The 16,012-nt window shown below is 45.6% G+C and overlaps 1 protein-coding gene across 1 annotated transcript; it reads right to left on the bottom strand.

Annotated features, from left to right (window-relative positions):
- Nucleotides 1-2,734: 2,734 nt before the first annotated feature.
- On the bottom strand, nt 2,735-15,503 carry LOC142774279 (solute carrier family 2, facilitated glucose transporter member 8-like). The gene is made up of 4 exons (XM_075874674.1): nt 15,493-15,503; nt 10,870-11,249; nt 8,706-8,929; nt 2,735-3,028 (listed from the first exon to the last, which is right to left on the bottom strand). The coding sequence occupies exons 1-4, from the start codon at nt 15,501-15,503 to the stop codon at nt 2,735-2,737; spliced, it is 909 nt and encodes a 302-aa protein (XP_075730789.1).
- Nucleotides 15,504-16,012: the final 509 nt, after the last annotated feature.

Here is a 16,012-nt window from a genome sequence, read left to right as displayed (position 1 = left end):
ATAGACGCAGAGGTCCCTCGTTCGATTCAGCGTGCCGGAGTGTTTTTTTATAGATTTTGCTTTCTTGCGTTTTTATATATATACACACGTATGAATATACCATGCATGACGTCGACGCCGGTGGTGCAGTCAAGCCGAGAGTGTCCATATAATTACTATCGCAATAAAATGCCTGCTCTATGAGCCGCGTATACCTCCTCGTCGTTGCGAAGGACATGCGGGACCAAATCCTCTCCGCGTGTCATGACGAGCCCACTTATGGTCATCTAGGTTACTCTCGAACGCTCGCCAGAGCAAGCGAGACGTACTACTAGCCTTGACTTTTGGCAAGCGTGAAGCAGTACGTTAAAAGCTGTCGTCAATGCCAGCGTTGAACGTCGCCACCAAGCAAGTCAGCTGGATTACTTCAGCCAATTGATCCACCCCACAAGACATTCGACCAAGTCGGCATAGACATTCTCGGCCCATTTCCTTTATCGGCCGACGGCACCAAATGGGTCATTGTTTCAACTGACTATCTGATTCGCTATGCTGAAACAGAGGCGATACCACGAGCCACGGTTTCTGAGGTAGCAAAGTGATTCATGTACCACATTGTTCGGTACCACGGTGCTCCATCTGCAGTGATAACCGACAGAGGAACAGTGTTCACTGCCAAGCTTATGGATGAAGGTTCTCGACTAAGAAAGACTAGGCATGAAACGACGACTGCTTACCATTCGCACAGAAACGAGCTCACCATGTACATCAAAGTCCAACACAAAACATGGGATCCCATTTTGATTTATGTGACGGTCGCTTATAACACCGCTGTTCAAGAAACAACGGCATTTACACCGCTTCGCCTTCTCCAAAGCCGCGAAGTTTAGACGATGATGGATGTCATGCTTCCTTGTGAAGACGCCGATAAATTAATAAATGACGCCGAAGAATTTTCAGAGCGGGCCGAGGAAACTCACCAGCACGCAGGGCTACGCACTAGTGAGCAGCAACAGGTCGATGCACGACGTTACAACATTCGTCACAATGACGTATCTTACTGTCTGGGAGACCAAGTTTGGGTTTGGACCCCTGTTCGTCGCTGTGGCCTCTCCGAAAAGTTTCTAAGCAGATACTTTCGTCCGTATACAAGTGTTGCGCCGCGTGAGTGACGCAAACTACGAATTCGTTCCGGACCCTGCGTCGTCAACATGGGTGCAACGAAGACAACCAAGCTCTGACATAGTTCGTGTGGTGCGCATGATGCCTTATTTTGCGCGTTCATAAAAGAACCTTTTCCTGTGTTTTTTATTTGTGCTACAGCGATTGCTTTATCATTGGTGAACTGTTCGCGTGTAACACTTGACTATTAGTGTCCTTTTCTATAGCTTTAGCTGCTTCGTTTTTGTTTCGTTTTTACAATAACTTTACACCATTTAGACGATGCTCATTTTTGTTTGTGAAGGAGGAATATTGCTACCTACTTCTAGTACTGGGTCGTATGTCAAGGCGAAGACTCACACCACTAAAAAAAGAAGTGCCCGCTTGCCCCAGTTCTGGCGAGCGAGCCCAACCAACGCGTTTGGTAAGAGCCCTGTTGCTTCGAACTCAATACACTTTCTCTAGACACCTGGAGCGTCGTGACAATATGTATACTTTTTTAGGGGCGAAGCTCCTTGAAGCGGCACCCGTTCATCCCTCGTCGTAGTCGTAGTGTGTAACCAGTCTTACATTTTGACCTGCAAAGTGGTGCCGGCGGGATATTTGTCCTTTGCGTTGTTGAACAATAAAAAATTCGTAGCGTGTGCGTTAACTAAAAGCCGGATTCTCCCGTCTCTCATTCCCAATTAGCAGCCATTGGCATGTACGTTGAGCACTATCTGACAAGAAAGGGTTGCTATGTTATATTCGCTGGGCGTAACCTCCTTCGTTTTAGAAATGTTTAGCGAGCGTTGGGCCGCAGTGCCATGAATACAGTGAACTAGTATATACCATGAAGTCGAGGTGGTTAAAGGTGGGAACTAGACCCGATGCGCAAGCCGTACGAAAGTGTGCGTGTGCCACCTCTCGTTTAGTCCTTGGAATGTCCGCTGTATGGTGGTGTTTCTATATCGGGAATATATGATGAAAATATGCGAGATGGTGGTACTTGGAGTGTTGAATAGAAGGACGAACAGACACACAGAGAGATGCATGGACGGACTCACGGATGGCTGCACCGATGGATGGACGCATGGACGGACGCAGGGGCGGATGCATGGACGAACGCAGGGACGGACGCACAGGTGGACGTGTGGACGCACGAACAGACGCACGCACAGACGGCCGAATGGACGCACGGACGGTCACACAGACGGACGCATGGACGGACGGAAGCAAGAACGAATGGACGGACGGATGCTTCGCCCAAAGCTCCATCATTCACTCTGTAGATATGCTGCCATTTTTTAAAACTTCGACCTCCCTCCTCCCACTCACTTTGACCTCTTCAATGTCCCGGGCCTTGTGAGAATAAATTGGTACTGCGTCCTGCTCGCTGAGCTGAGTTGGAGTGAGACCCCTGCAGTGAAGGAAGCGGTTGGAGCGACGTGACCAGTATTATGCCAAAATCACCGTCATGGGCCATGCGCGGAAGAGCCTGAAAACGCTCACACATCCTACGTTATGGTCTAAAACAATGAGTAGTCAAAAAACACATGTTAGTGTGTTCACAGAATTCGATTTTGACCAGTCCAATGTCCACAGCACAGCTTCCCTACCTTACGTCACTGGGCCACAGGCGGCTGGAAGTAGAGGCTGGCTTATGCTCCTCGGCTCCTTTTTTCTTCCTCTCGCGGAAGTCGGATGGAGGATCGAGACCGTACAGGCGCATCACGGACGTGTCGGCGTCCAGTGAAAGGTGCTTGGACATCAGCCACCGCGGATTCTCGATCACATAGCGCTGCAAAGCCAGCATGGGAACCGAGGCCATCGCGCAGCCGACCGCCTGTTGCTGCCATGCGAAGCCAGCCATGGCGTACGCACACAGCATGCCCACACTTGTCGACACCTACATGCCACAAACATCGCAAGCACTGTCAAGACAAATTGATTTTAATTGTTTAGAGGTTATTTTCCAATTTTGTATGCGATCCACGCATGAGCTGATTTTATTTATGTTGCAAATAGCTGAGTGTTATTATATACAATTGGCTCCAAATCTGTTTTAACGGCTGCACATGCTTCTCATTATAGCACTAGAATATCTTGGTTCTATAAAACTTCGAAAAAGTCCCTAAAATGTGGTTTCCCTCCGATTCATCCAACTTCAACATTGAACATTTTGTTTGAATATGGATAGTTTATACTACATCCACTTAAATGGTAGAGCCTCAGACTCGTAAATTGAAGGTTGTGGGTTTAGATACCACATACGGGAAAGGTAAATTGTCAATTTACACCATCATTGTCCCACTAAAGCTAAATATAACACTGAATCTTCTACATGCTCTCTTTGGGCTAATCATCTGTTCGATTCATTTCATTGTAGCCATCCTACCAATAACACAGTGTGCAATAGATAGAAACACTTGGACAGGTTGCTCACTTTGTGAAGCAATTGGTTCACACTGAGCTTTATAGGGCTTGTCCACAAAGCAGCTATCTATGGGAGAGATCACAAAATGTGCTATTCGCAAGGAGCAGATGGCGATGACAGGAAGGAAAATTTGTATTTTGGCTTGACCACCAACAAATACTACAACCCATAAGTAGAATAACACTGACCTGGTTATAGGTACCCCTGGCTAATGATTCATTCATTCATCATATGAAAGAAGGCTTACTAATCAGCACGCAGCTGCAAGAGTGTAGCAATCACTTCTAGGAACATTTTACAAAGCAATTCAGTGTTAGAACACGTAGCGCAGTGGTGTAGAAATTGAGCTACAGTTGGCTGACTGCAGACAGCGAAAGAGCGCTGAGAAAAACCAGGCGTGAATCGCGAATGTTTTCTCCTGAACTTCCCGCCATTTTCCGAGGACCAACAGTACGCATTGTTGCGCCGAAAATCGTGTCACAGCTTTTCATATATTATTATTATTATTATTATTATTATTATTATTATTATTATTATTATTATTATTATTATTATTATTATCATTGTTGTTGATGTTGTTGTTATTGTTGTTGAGCAAGCCAAGAAAGCGGGTGGTCGCTCGAAATGTATGCAGGCAGGCCGAGATTGTTGTGCTCGAGTGCCAATTTCGTGCCTTCGTCTCACGGCGGTGACAATTTAGACCCTCATATTAACGTCTTTTTACATTATAATTGCCCCCATCAAAAAAATATGAACCCATCCTGGCAATCTAACAGGTGGGAACAAGCTGCTTGAAGTACGGCTTGAGGTGGTCTACGTGGACGTTATCACGTCCACGCTGACGATAGTCGCTCGGTGGCGTGAGAGGTACGATGGCATAGTTCACGGGCTATGCACACTCAACCACGCGGTAGGAACCATAATAATTGGAGAGTAACTTGGGCGTTAAAAGAGGAGTGCAGGATGGTACATGAAGCCAACAAGTGCCCCTGAACGAACCTTGCTGCAGGAGGATGGTCGTCGTCGTGGGTGTCTTTCTGGCGCAATGTCTTCTGGCTCATTATTGCAATGTCTGTAGATAGTGGAGACCGCGGCAGAGCATAATCATCGGTATTCTTGTGACCGGAACAATATATAGCGCTGATGTCATAATTTTCAAGCCGAAGAGCTCAACGGGAAAGGTGTCCCGATATATCCTTGAGCGAAGACAACCGGCATACTGCGTTGCGATCAGTTACTACATCAAAAGTACGGCCATAAAGATGAGGGCGGAACTTGACGAGAACCCAAACGATCGCCAGGCCTTCTTTCTCGGTGACACTATGCTATTGAACTTCGCCTTGGTCAAAGTTCTGCTCGCGTATGTGATGACATACTCGCCGAATCCAGAACTTTGTTGCGCGAGGACCGAACCGATGGTGTGGACCTCACTAGCCAGCCATAGGATCGTAGTGACGCAATGTTGTTGCTGCAGTGAGGACACAACGAACGGTAGAGAAGGTGGGACAGCGCTTGGAAGACCGCGACGAAATATCGGTGGCGCTGCTTAAACGTTGGGTCAAAGGCGCAAAGAAGAGGCGAAAATGCACACGAACCGGTGAAAGGAGGAGTATAACCCTATGAAGCTTAGCTGCTTCACAGTCGTTGGTGCGGGGAAGCAGGCTAGAGCAGGTAATTTAGCTGGGTCTGGAAGTATACTGTGCTTGGATACGACGTGACCGAGAATCGTGGGTGGCATCATTCTTCATTATTATTATTATTATTATTATTATTATTATTATTATTATTATTATTATTATTATTATTATTATTATTATTATTATTATTATTATTAGTTGATTTTAATAGCTTAGCGCGAAACTTACAAGTCAATGCCGTATATGTCACTGCATAAAGCGAAATTAGTTGTCATGGCATATTTTTCAAAGCTCCATTTCTTCATTTTCCTGCAAGCATTTCCCTGTTGTTGCGGGCCGCTATACTATTCAGATGCTGTGGTAAAAAAAAAAGCACGACAGAATAGGTCGAAAAAAAAATTGGTCCGAATATACACGTTACACTGTAATTGTCGTCCAGACGCAAGACGTCTTGCGTCTGGAGAGAGTGCACAAAACGTTTATTTGATGTTCTGCGCAAGAAAATCGCTGAATGGTATTTTGGAGGCGCTGCGTTAGAGTGCCTCGAGCGTGTAACGGAGGCGAACAAGCGCATCTAGCCACGTTAAGCACGAACGCCATCTGGCAGTTATCTTCGAAAACGAAGGCATGTGCGACCGTGCAGAAAGATGCGCGCCAGTCACGGAGGTGATAAGGTGTAGAATGGAAAGCGACGGGCAGGTGCCACCACCGTGTCGTCGTAGCAAAACATTGTTAACACCTTCTTGGGCATCGCGTTGCACTGTTAGCGCAGCGCGATAAACGCTACAGTCCTTAGAGTATTTTGTGTGTGTCCTCTTCTAGTATAAAGTCAGACATACAAAACAGAAATGTTGTAATGGTGCCTCAAGTATGCGCAATATTTGATTTTTAATTGACAATCGCACAACTATAAACGCTAAACCTTGAGCAATATTGGTGGGCGCTGCGGATGGGGTTGGCCGTTCGGTGACGTTTGAGGTATCGTTAGGGCGGACAAGTAGACAAATGTACAGACAGGCAGACAAACAGACCAAATTTTTCCGTCGAAGGTCCCCAAGAAAAACTATTGTCTTTAAAAAAGGTCAGCATATCCCACGTACCTTAATTGATGTTATGCGTAGCAAGCGAATGGAAGGTGACTGTGTTGTGATTTTTATATTCAGCAAAACATTACGAAGTGGTGTTAAATATAAGTACGCACGGAGATACATAACACAGCCACATAATATTTATACTAGCACTTCTTCACTGTTTCACAAGGATGCCAACAGCTACTTGGATATTAGCAACACCAGAAGCGGTCAGCTGATATGAACGCTGGTGCTTGCGCTGGTGCTCGCGAGCATGGTAGCCCTAAACACTGCTACATAAATCAACGTCAGCAGTTGGCGCATAATTACAATTGGCATTAACCGGACATGACGGTTAAAGCATAAGAGTATATATAGAATGATTATAAAATTAGATAGCCAAAATTGTCGTCTCATGTACATTACGCTACATTTAAAAATATAGTTCCAAGACCTCGCTTGGCTCTGTGGTATAATACTTGATTGCCACGCAGAATGCTAAGCTCCGATTTCTGGTGATATCCTTGCATTTATTCTTTGCATTTGTTAAGTCCATGCTAACGACATCGGCTTTTAATTGATGCTCATGCCTTAAAACTACCCTTTTGTGTTCTCGCCGTTCCTTGGTAGATATAACTGTCAATCTCCTGTGGCACGTACCTGCATACCAGTGGCACATACCCGCCCATGGGTATGTGCCACTGTCTGAAGGAAAGCGTTTGACAACATACGCGACGGGATTGCCATTTTTCATGCCATGACCAGTGAGTCGTATACGTCAAACCATCTTACCCTCCCATACTAATTTCAGTTTACGCCAAGGGGGTGATCACGAGATCACCCAGACGTTGGCGGATAGATAGATCGATAGATAGACAGATAGATAGATAGATAGATAGATAGATAGATAGATAGATAGATAGATAGATAGATAGATAGATAGATAGATAGATAGATAGATAGATAGATAGATAGATAGATAGATAGATAGATAGATAGATAGATAGATAGATAGATAGATAGATAGATAGATAGATAGATAGATGCTCAAAGAGCCTGCAGTGTGCAAAGGAAGCATCGCATGTTATTTGCTTGAGATGAAAAAAACGAGAACTATCGTAAAGTGGCTAGACCTTCGGTGGAAGGGAACGTGTCACGCCGAATTCCTTAGTGCGCTTGTGTACTTGTCACATCCTGTTTTTAATAACAAAGGAATTCTCAGCGAGCTTCGGCGACTTTCAGCGAATATTTAGCTCTATAGCCGCTTAGGTGTGGGTGCTCTCGTCGTCACCCCCGTAACTTAGCGTGTACCATAATTAGCATGGGAGGGTAACATGGTTTGACAAATATGACGCGTTAGTCAAGACATGCATAATGCCCCAATCCCGTCGCGTACGTCGTCAAACACTTCCCGCCAGACAGTGGCATATACCTACGGGCGGGTGTGTGTCGCTGGTATGAGGGTGTGTGCCACAAGTGATTGGCACTTAATATCTACCCAGCAACGATGAGAACACACATGGGTACTTTCAACGCGTGCGCGTTAAGCAATACCCGACATCGGTAGCGTCGATTCAACGAAGACATACAATAAATGTTAGTGTTAAGAAAAACCAGACATTGGCAGCGTTGACCCCACGACGAACGCAAATAATAAATTTCAGAATCCCAGCAAGAATCGAACCCAAGCAGTCTGCGTGGCAGTCAAGCATTATAGTATAGAGCTACGCAAGGTCTCGGAACTACATTTGAAATAGACGCTAATCTTCTCAAAACTTCAATAGTGGTTGCAGTGCTGCCTACCCAAATTAATGTGCTCCTTTTATACAGCCGTCACGTCGGGTTAACGTCAATTGTGGTTAGGTTCCATGCGCTGAAGTTTATTTGTGTAGCAGTGTCCAGGGCCAGCATCTTCACGAGCATCAGCGCTTCATATCAGCTTCTGGTGTTGCTAATACGCATGTTCCAGTTGCCATCATTGCGCAAGTTCAAACAACTGGTTATATAAACGTCTGCCACTCTTTATCATATGTCTGTGCGTGCAACATTTGTACTTATATTTAGCGCCATTTCATGACGTGTCGCTCAATAAAAAGAAAAATTTCAACATCGTCACCTTCCCTCCGCAAGCTTTGCACAACACCGATTCCTAGGTACATGAAATCTGCAATATTTTTTTGTGGTACCTACTTTAACCTGCAGCTGATGGGGTTCTTTCGGCCCTGGTAGACCACCTGTCCTAAATAAAAATTTATTGCGCAGGCTGCTGCATGTGGACCCGTCCTCGCACTTTTATCTGTAGTGTGGGAGGTGTTCCATGAGCATAAGCCCTGCAGCCCTTACTGGCCTCCCAGCGAATTTTACTGAACTCAGTCCTACTTAATGGCAGTTTTTGTTACCACATTATGCGTGTCTCTTTCATATAGCTGGGATGATACAAACCTCAACGAGGCCTCCGTAGAGTGTTCTCTTGGCTGGAGGAGCGACGTCAGTGACGTAAAGGCAGACGCAGTTGGTCATGACGCCCACGCAAATGCCGATGGCCACACGGCTGACGACTATCATGCTGACCCTGTTCGCCAGCATTAAGGACACCCAGAAGCTAGTTAGGCCACCCGAACTCAGCAGCAGGGTCCTTCGGTGGCCCGCAAGGTGCAACAGAATTCCTTCATTGCCAACAAGCATAAATTGAAAACCAACGTGAAAAATACATATTCCCGCCACAAATCACTGAATGCATGATGAGCAATACACAAAAGGGAGAATTTTACGAGAATAGCTTGTAGGTCTCATGCGTTTCTCGAAAAAGAAAAGTCGGCGAGAAAACATATATACGTATTCGGCAATATTCATGCGTGTAGAATTCAATGCGTTGAAGACATGTCAACACTAACGGCAGAGCGCTTTGTTGCACCCATCAGAGCAAGCCTATAATGTTGAATACTGCAGATTGACACACAGCATAATGCTTTCGGGTGTTGGAGATTATAGGATCACTGAATGCATGATGAGCAATACACAACAGGGAGAATTTTACGAGAATAGCTTGTAGGCCTCATGCGTTTCTCGAAAAAGAAAAGTCGGCGAGAAAACATATATACGTAATCGGCAATATTCATGCGTGTAGAATTCAATGCGTTGAAGACATGTCAACACCAACGGCAGAGCGCTTTGTTGCACCCATCACAGCAAGCCTATAATGTTGAATACTGCCAATTGACACACAGCATAATGCTTTCGGGTGTTGGAGATTATAGGATTACTGAATGCATGATGAGCAATACACAACAGGGAGAATTAAACGAGAATAGCTTGTAGGCCTCATGCGTTTCTCGAAAAGGAAAAGTCGGCGAGAAAACATGTATACGTAATCGGCAATGTTCATGCGTGTAGAATTCAATGCGTTGAAGACATGTCAACACCAACGGCAGAGCGCTTTGTTACACCCATCACAGCAAGCATATAATGTTGAATACTGCAGATTGACACATAGCATAATGCTTTCGGGTGTTGGAGATTATAGGATCACTGAATGCATGATGAGCAATACACAACAGGGAGAATTTTACGAGAATAGCTTGTAGGCCTCATGCGTTTCTCGAAAAAGAAAAGTCGGCGAGAAAACATATATACGTAATCGGAAATATTCATGCGTGTAGAATTCAATGCGTTGAAGACATGTCAACACCAACGGCAGAGCGCTTTGTTGCACCCATCACAGCAAGCATATAATGTTGAATACTGCAGATTGACACATAGCATAATGCTTTCGGGTGTTGGAGATTATAGGCCAATGTTGGTTTCACAGTTATAAGTGGCAAAAAAGTCACCTCACTACTGCATGACCCAATGTGACTCTCGACACGACATCGTGGGCATGCAGCCTTGCGGGAGCGCACATACGAACGCTATAAAATGAGTGTAGTACTGCAACACCTGGCGTCATAACAACTGATTCTCTAAATTAGGGGTCTCAATCACGTGACCCATGGGCCGCATGCGGCTCACGACACCTCCGAGCAGTCAGGCTTGCACATCACTTCATGCCATATATCTTTAAAAGATTTTCTTAGCATCTTGGTGAGCTCCACAGATATAACAGCCGTCAGTATTATCTTTTACAAACAATCCTATGTAGCCCCTATGAGTCAAGACACAATCGAAAAAAAAAGAAGCTGTACATTTAGAATTGACATCTGCAGATTAGCGTTGCTATTTCCCCCGAAGAGTGCAAGGTCTAAGTTATCCTCAGAAATGAATATACTAAACATTTCAACCATGAAAGTCTTCATGGTCTCGGCATTTACAGGAGAGTAAGGTTCCTGACGAACTTACTTGCGGAGGCACAGACCGCCAAGCGTAGAATAGAACGCATAGAGAGTAGAACAAAACAATAGTATTTATTTGCCCTGTAGTTAGCCCATACGTGGCTCCCAAAGGTTCATCGAGGAGCCCTGCACAATAACCATTAGGGCCCCTTAAATTTCAGCTGTGCACTGCCAACATGAGAATATGTTGCAACGACTATCTGGAAAACCGTTATCATGATGGCATCACTGCTATGCCTATATACCAGACAAGATATCTACAACTGAAATTCGCGTACCAGAGACAAGAGCGCCAACGGTGGCACCCAGGAAGAGGCTGTCGGGGATCCAGCGATTTTCGGGTGGGCTGGACGGTTCGTCGCGCCAGAAGCGGCGCTCGATGGAGGGCATGGCGGCCGAGGCGTTGCCGAGAGCCATACCGGCGGCCAACGTGCCTGAGAGAGCCATCAGCATGGCACGCACATGGTGACCACAGGGCCTGAAGCTGTCCATTTGGCTAAACGGTGTAGCACCTTTTACCGGATGCTTCAGCTTTTGCAGCGCTTGCATGGCCGTGTTGAACGGTGGCGACGACAGTGCATCCATGGAATGACTCATCAGCGTCGACCCCTGTGCGTGCTGCCGTGGTGCCAGGGATGTGTGTCTCGTCTTCGACGGCCTGCAATTAATGAGAAAAAAAACGTGGCTCATCCCTCTTTCTGGGAATTGGTACAATGCGAAAGTGAAACCTGTTCTCGTAGAGGTATTCAAGCGTCTATTCTGCATTGTTTCACCCCAAGGGCGAAAAAGGTATGTTACAGGAACGAAATGCATTATGTCACACGAAGAACGGCAAAAAGATCTAAACTTGTAGTGCCCACCCCAAGCATAAAGCACGCACAAAATGAGCGTAGACAGGATGAGCGTAGACAGGACAAACAACTGTCAAAGCTAGTCACTTGAAGCGCGCTGGCCAAACTGGAATACGCATGAAATGAGCGCACAGCTATGCACAGGACGAGTGCGAACTGTCACAATACATACTTTTTCGCCTATGAGCAGCATGCTCTTTCCGTAACGCGGCCGCGGCAACGAGCGAAGTGACGTTCGTGTTCTCTTTAGCTACTGTAAATTCAGAAGTAAACTTGCAAGGTATCGAGTGCCCAAATCTAGAGATATGCACGCGCGTGAGTGAGCCACCATGCCAGAGAACTTCTATACGCACTTTGACTATGCCTTGTGGAGGCGCGTGCTCATCGCGACCCGTGGGGTGGCGCGGCACGAACCTTTAGTGACGCGCCCGTCGTACCATCTTGCTACTCATAATGAAAAGGCGCTGTGTTTGTTGAGATCAAAGAATTGCTAGTGGTAAATTGTGTATATAAATGGCTCACCATTATTAAGTTCGTAAAGGATCGTTGGTTAGCGTCGTTAGCTCCGGAGCGCGAGGTCACTGGTTGGACGCCCCGCATTGCGAGATACGCCTTCTCATTTATTTCTTTCCGATCTGCTATGACTATTTACAACGTCACATTCGTGACGCAAATACGTCAGGGGCGCCGTGGTGGACCCCGGCATAAAACACCTTCGTGTTAAAAAAATTGATCTGTTGTATCATTTTCTTCAAATCTACGCTGACAAAGCATTATTCCAAGAGTGTGGGTGTGCTAACTTCCTTGTCACTACTGTAATTACGCCAGCAGGAAAAAGTAAAGGACTAAGCATTGATTGCATGCGCGAGGTAGGCACCGGCCTTTCAAATTACAGATGTCTGAAAGGCTGAGCTCGCCTTCCCTTTCCTTTGTTCTGAGAGTGGTCACTTTGAGGGGCACCCTAGCAAACAAACAACTGTCACGTAATGTCATGTTGAAAGTTAACGTATACCCTGTTTCTAAAGGGAACATTCTCTTCCGCGCGCCACTTCGACGCATGCTGGTTTCACTGGAGCATGGCGCGTACAAGGGAGGATATTCGCATTTTGTGCTCTTGAATGACGGACCAGGCTGCCAATCAGCAAGGGCTCTGTAGCGTCAAGCTATTCCATCCGGTACTTGTTTTTTCTTGTTTACACAATTTTTTGTTTCCTTTTGTCTTTGATATCTCTCTACACCCATTTATTCTGTGGTCTGTGGTTGCCGAGTTGAAACCCTCGAATACAAGTGGACAGCTAGATGAAGTAATTAACAAACAAGTGAATGAGGACTAACAACCTTTTAATCGAAAGACTTCCTGAAGGCGATCATGATAGTCACGCAGAGACAGAACTAATCCTCATTGCTTGCTCCTTCATCGCCTTACCAATATAGTTAGCGATATTGAACAGGCACACCACATTGGCTAACGTCATACCAGCTTGCAGCATCCTATCCATAAAGTTTCTTAACCTTTAAACTGAAATAGATTCCCTGCGCAACTCGTATGAGCGTTAAAAACTGGAGACACCAAAAGTTTGCTGGAAGAAGATTTCTGATTGATAGATTGATACGCGGAGTTTAACGTCCAAAAACGACCATATGATTATGAGAGACGCTGTAGTGGAGGGCTCTGGAAATTTCGACCACCTGGGGTTCTTTAACGTGCACCGAAATCTGAGCACACGGGCCTACAACCTTTCCACCTCCAACGGAAATGAGCCCCGCCGCGGTGGTCTAGTGGCTAAGGTACTCGGCTGCTGACCCGCAGGTCGCGGGTTCAAATCCCGGCTGCGGCGGCTGCATTTCCGATGGAGGCGGAAATGTCGTAGGCCCGTATGCTCAGATTTGGGTGCACGCTAAAGAACCCCAGGTGGTCAAAATTTCTGGAGCCCTCCACTACGGCGTCTCTCATAATCATATGGTGGTTTTGGAACGTTAAACCCAACAAATCAATCAATCAATCTATCGGAAATGCAGCCGCCGCCACCGGGAATCCAACCCGCTAACTGCGGGTCAGCAGCCGACTACTTTAGCCTCTAGAACACCGCGGCGGGGGAAAGAGAATTTCTCGCGGATTATTCAGATCGCTACAAAGAATCTGTGGGAATTCGCCAGGAGCAACGCATGGACCACGCCATATATTGAGTGATTTTAACAACCTCTACTGCAGGAAAATGTTTATCAGTTTGAGCCAATGGTTTGAGCTCGCCAACGTCTCGGGGGATAAAACATCTTGGGACTCTGAATGAGCTGCTAGAGCATTTTCAGTGGTACACGATCAGCGTCCTACCCCTATCAAACCATTTTCAGTGCTTTTGGCCAATTTACGTTGCATGTACCATGAAACTGACATGTTAAAAGCCATCATACAAATGTGCCTCGCTTTATAGGCACCTGCACAGTACATTGCACGCAAAGTACATGAAGCGCTTCGCTCCCAATAATGTATTGGGTGTTTCACTTAGCAACACCACATCGTATTGCGTATTGCTGCGGTGAGGTGAGTCCCTTTCTGCTGGCCGTATTGAGAACAAAAAATCAAATCATTGCTTATAGACATTAAACACAGAATGCAGTAGCATCCCTCAAGGCAGACTCGATAGCGAACACGAAACTGCTATCGGAAGGGGGACCTTTCTGCGTTCATATAGAAGTCTATGACATCGTACTGCCAAAGTGTGCTCCCATGATTGCGACAAATGCAGTAAAGAACTCACACATTTGATTTTTTAAGCCAGTCCAGTTTAGAAAACACAGCCTTGACTTTCTCCATATCTTCTTCTTTACGCGTGCACTCTTTAGGAGTGTGAGGCTGCTGGGTAATGACGATGAAAGTCACGAATGATGGCACCTACCCACAAGGAAGATCACAAAATTCAAAAGTGAGAGGTAGAGAAATATTTAAAAAGAATGAGATCAGGCGCAAATAGCAGTGATAGAAAATTAAAGCTGAAGAATTACTTGCAATGCTATTTATTCGCATATTGCAGTTTCTCAAGCATGATTTATACGCACCAGAGGTTGTGGTCAAACACTGCAGTGGAATTAGCGAAATATGCACTTTGCGAATGTGCATCCAAGCGAAATGTGCACTTGCTTCTGTTTACTTAAAAATAAAATTTGAAAGCCGCGTTTACTTACAATGTATTGCTGTTTGTTATATTCGGTCTTTGAGATCTTTATTATGCCACTGCAGAGATATCTGCTACGCTGTTGAAAAATATTCATTGAACAGGGGTGGTTTTCAAACAAAGTTCGAAAATTAGCACTAACAATACAGAATGATCCCTTTAAAAGTCTTCAATATTTGTGCAACTCATCTGTTCATTCCTGAGAGTTATTCGTTTCTTGGCCAATCACTCAGGGTGGGAGTGATCCGCATACGTGACATCAATTATCGTGATCATTATCATCATCCGAAGCCATTAGCTTGAAAATATGCGCAAGGGCATGTTTCCCTGACGTAAATACTAATGAAAGGCCCTTACAAACGTGTGAAAGTAAGCAAATACCTCCTGATGTGCAGTCTCATCACCGAAAAGTTGCCACTATTCTTGGTGCATTTTTGCGACACCATATAAAATAATTGAATCACTTTGACAGCTGCTTCAGATGTTCAGAGCAATTATTTCTGTTATGAGATACGTCGTATAGGACGACACCGAATTCATTCAAGTCACTTGGGATTATTTAACGTGCACATCAAGCACACCTGTAATGGGGGAATTATTTTCAGGAATCAGCTTGGCCACCTAGTGCTCTGTAACAAAAAGCGGTGATTTATGTAAGCCACCAGAGCAGATGGGGGCTTGTACATGAGGCACTCGTGTTCAACACGGACACTTTGCAAGAGGGTGATGACAGTAAAGCAAAAGAATGAAGGGGTCAACGTGACGCCATTGTGGTGGCCTCCACAGTGTGACCCGACATAAGGAGATGGTGCCGATGAACCTTGGCTGATGCAGGCGGTATATGTTGATGCCAGTGGCATGACTAGGACATCCTCACCTCGACGGCATGGCCCTGATGAAAGAGGATGGCATTATAACGATGTTTCATCAGTATGGATGTCATGGTCCTAATCATCATCACCATCATCCTGACTGCGGAACCTGCAGGTTAAAGGCCTCTTGCATGTTCCGCCAATCAACGCAGAACTGTGTTTGTTGCGGGCACGTCATACAGCAGAACTTCCCAATCTCATGTGCTCGTCTGACTCTCTGTCTTCCCGTCGCGCGTTTCCTGTATGTCATTCTTAAGAGGACTATAGAACACTTCTCCAAATAGCTATGGAATGAATTCACTAAAGGAGCTTATCGGCCAAAGAATTCACCGTTACAAAAAATTACAATCTGTCCAGTATGAGCGAAGCCACAAATATATGTCGCACGCTGCAACTGCATTCTATTTTCTCGTCCTGACAAAAGCGCTGCAAGCTAAGCAGAGAGGGATGGCGGTGGGAAGAATATATGTCACGTGCGCCTCGTGACATTAAGCACTTTTTCTCTTCTTTTTTTGCCTCGAATGC

This window comes from Rhipicephalus microplus, chromosome 10 (assembly GCF_043290135.1).
Source record: "Rhipicephalus microplus isolate Deutch F79 chromosome 10, USDA_Rmic, whole genome shotgun sequence".
In the NCBI taxonomy this organism is placed as follows: Eukaryota; Metazoa; Arthropoda; class Arachnida; order Ixodida; family Ixodidae; genus Rhipicephalus; species Rhipicephalus microplus.
The sequence above is the reverse complement of the archived record's forward strand: the minus strand, read 5'-3'. Positions and strand labels throughout refer to the sequence as shown.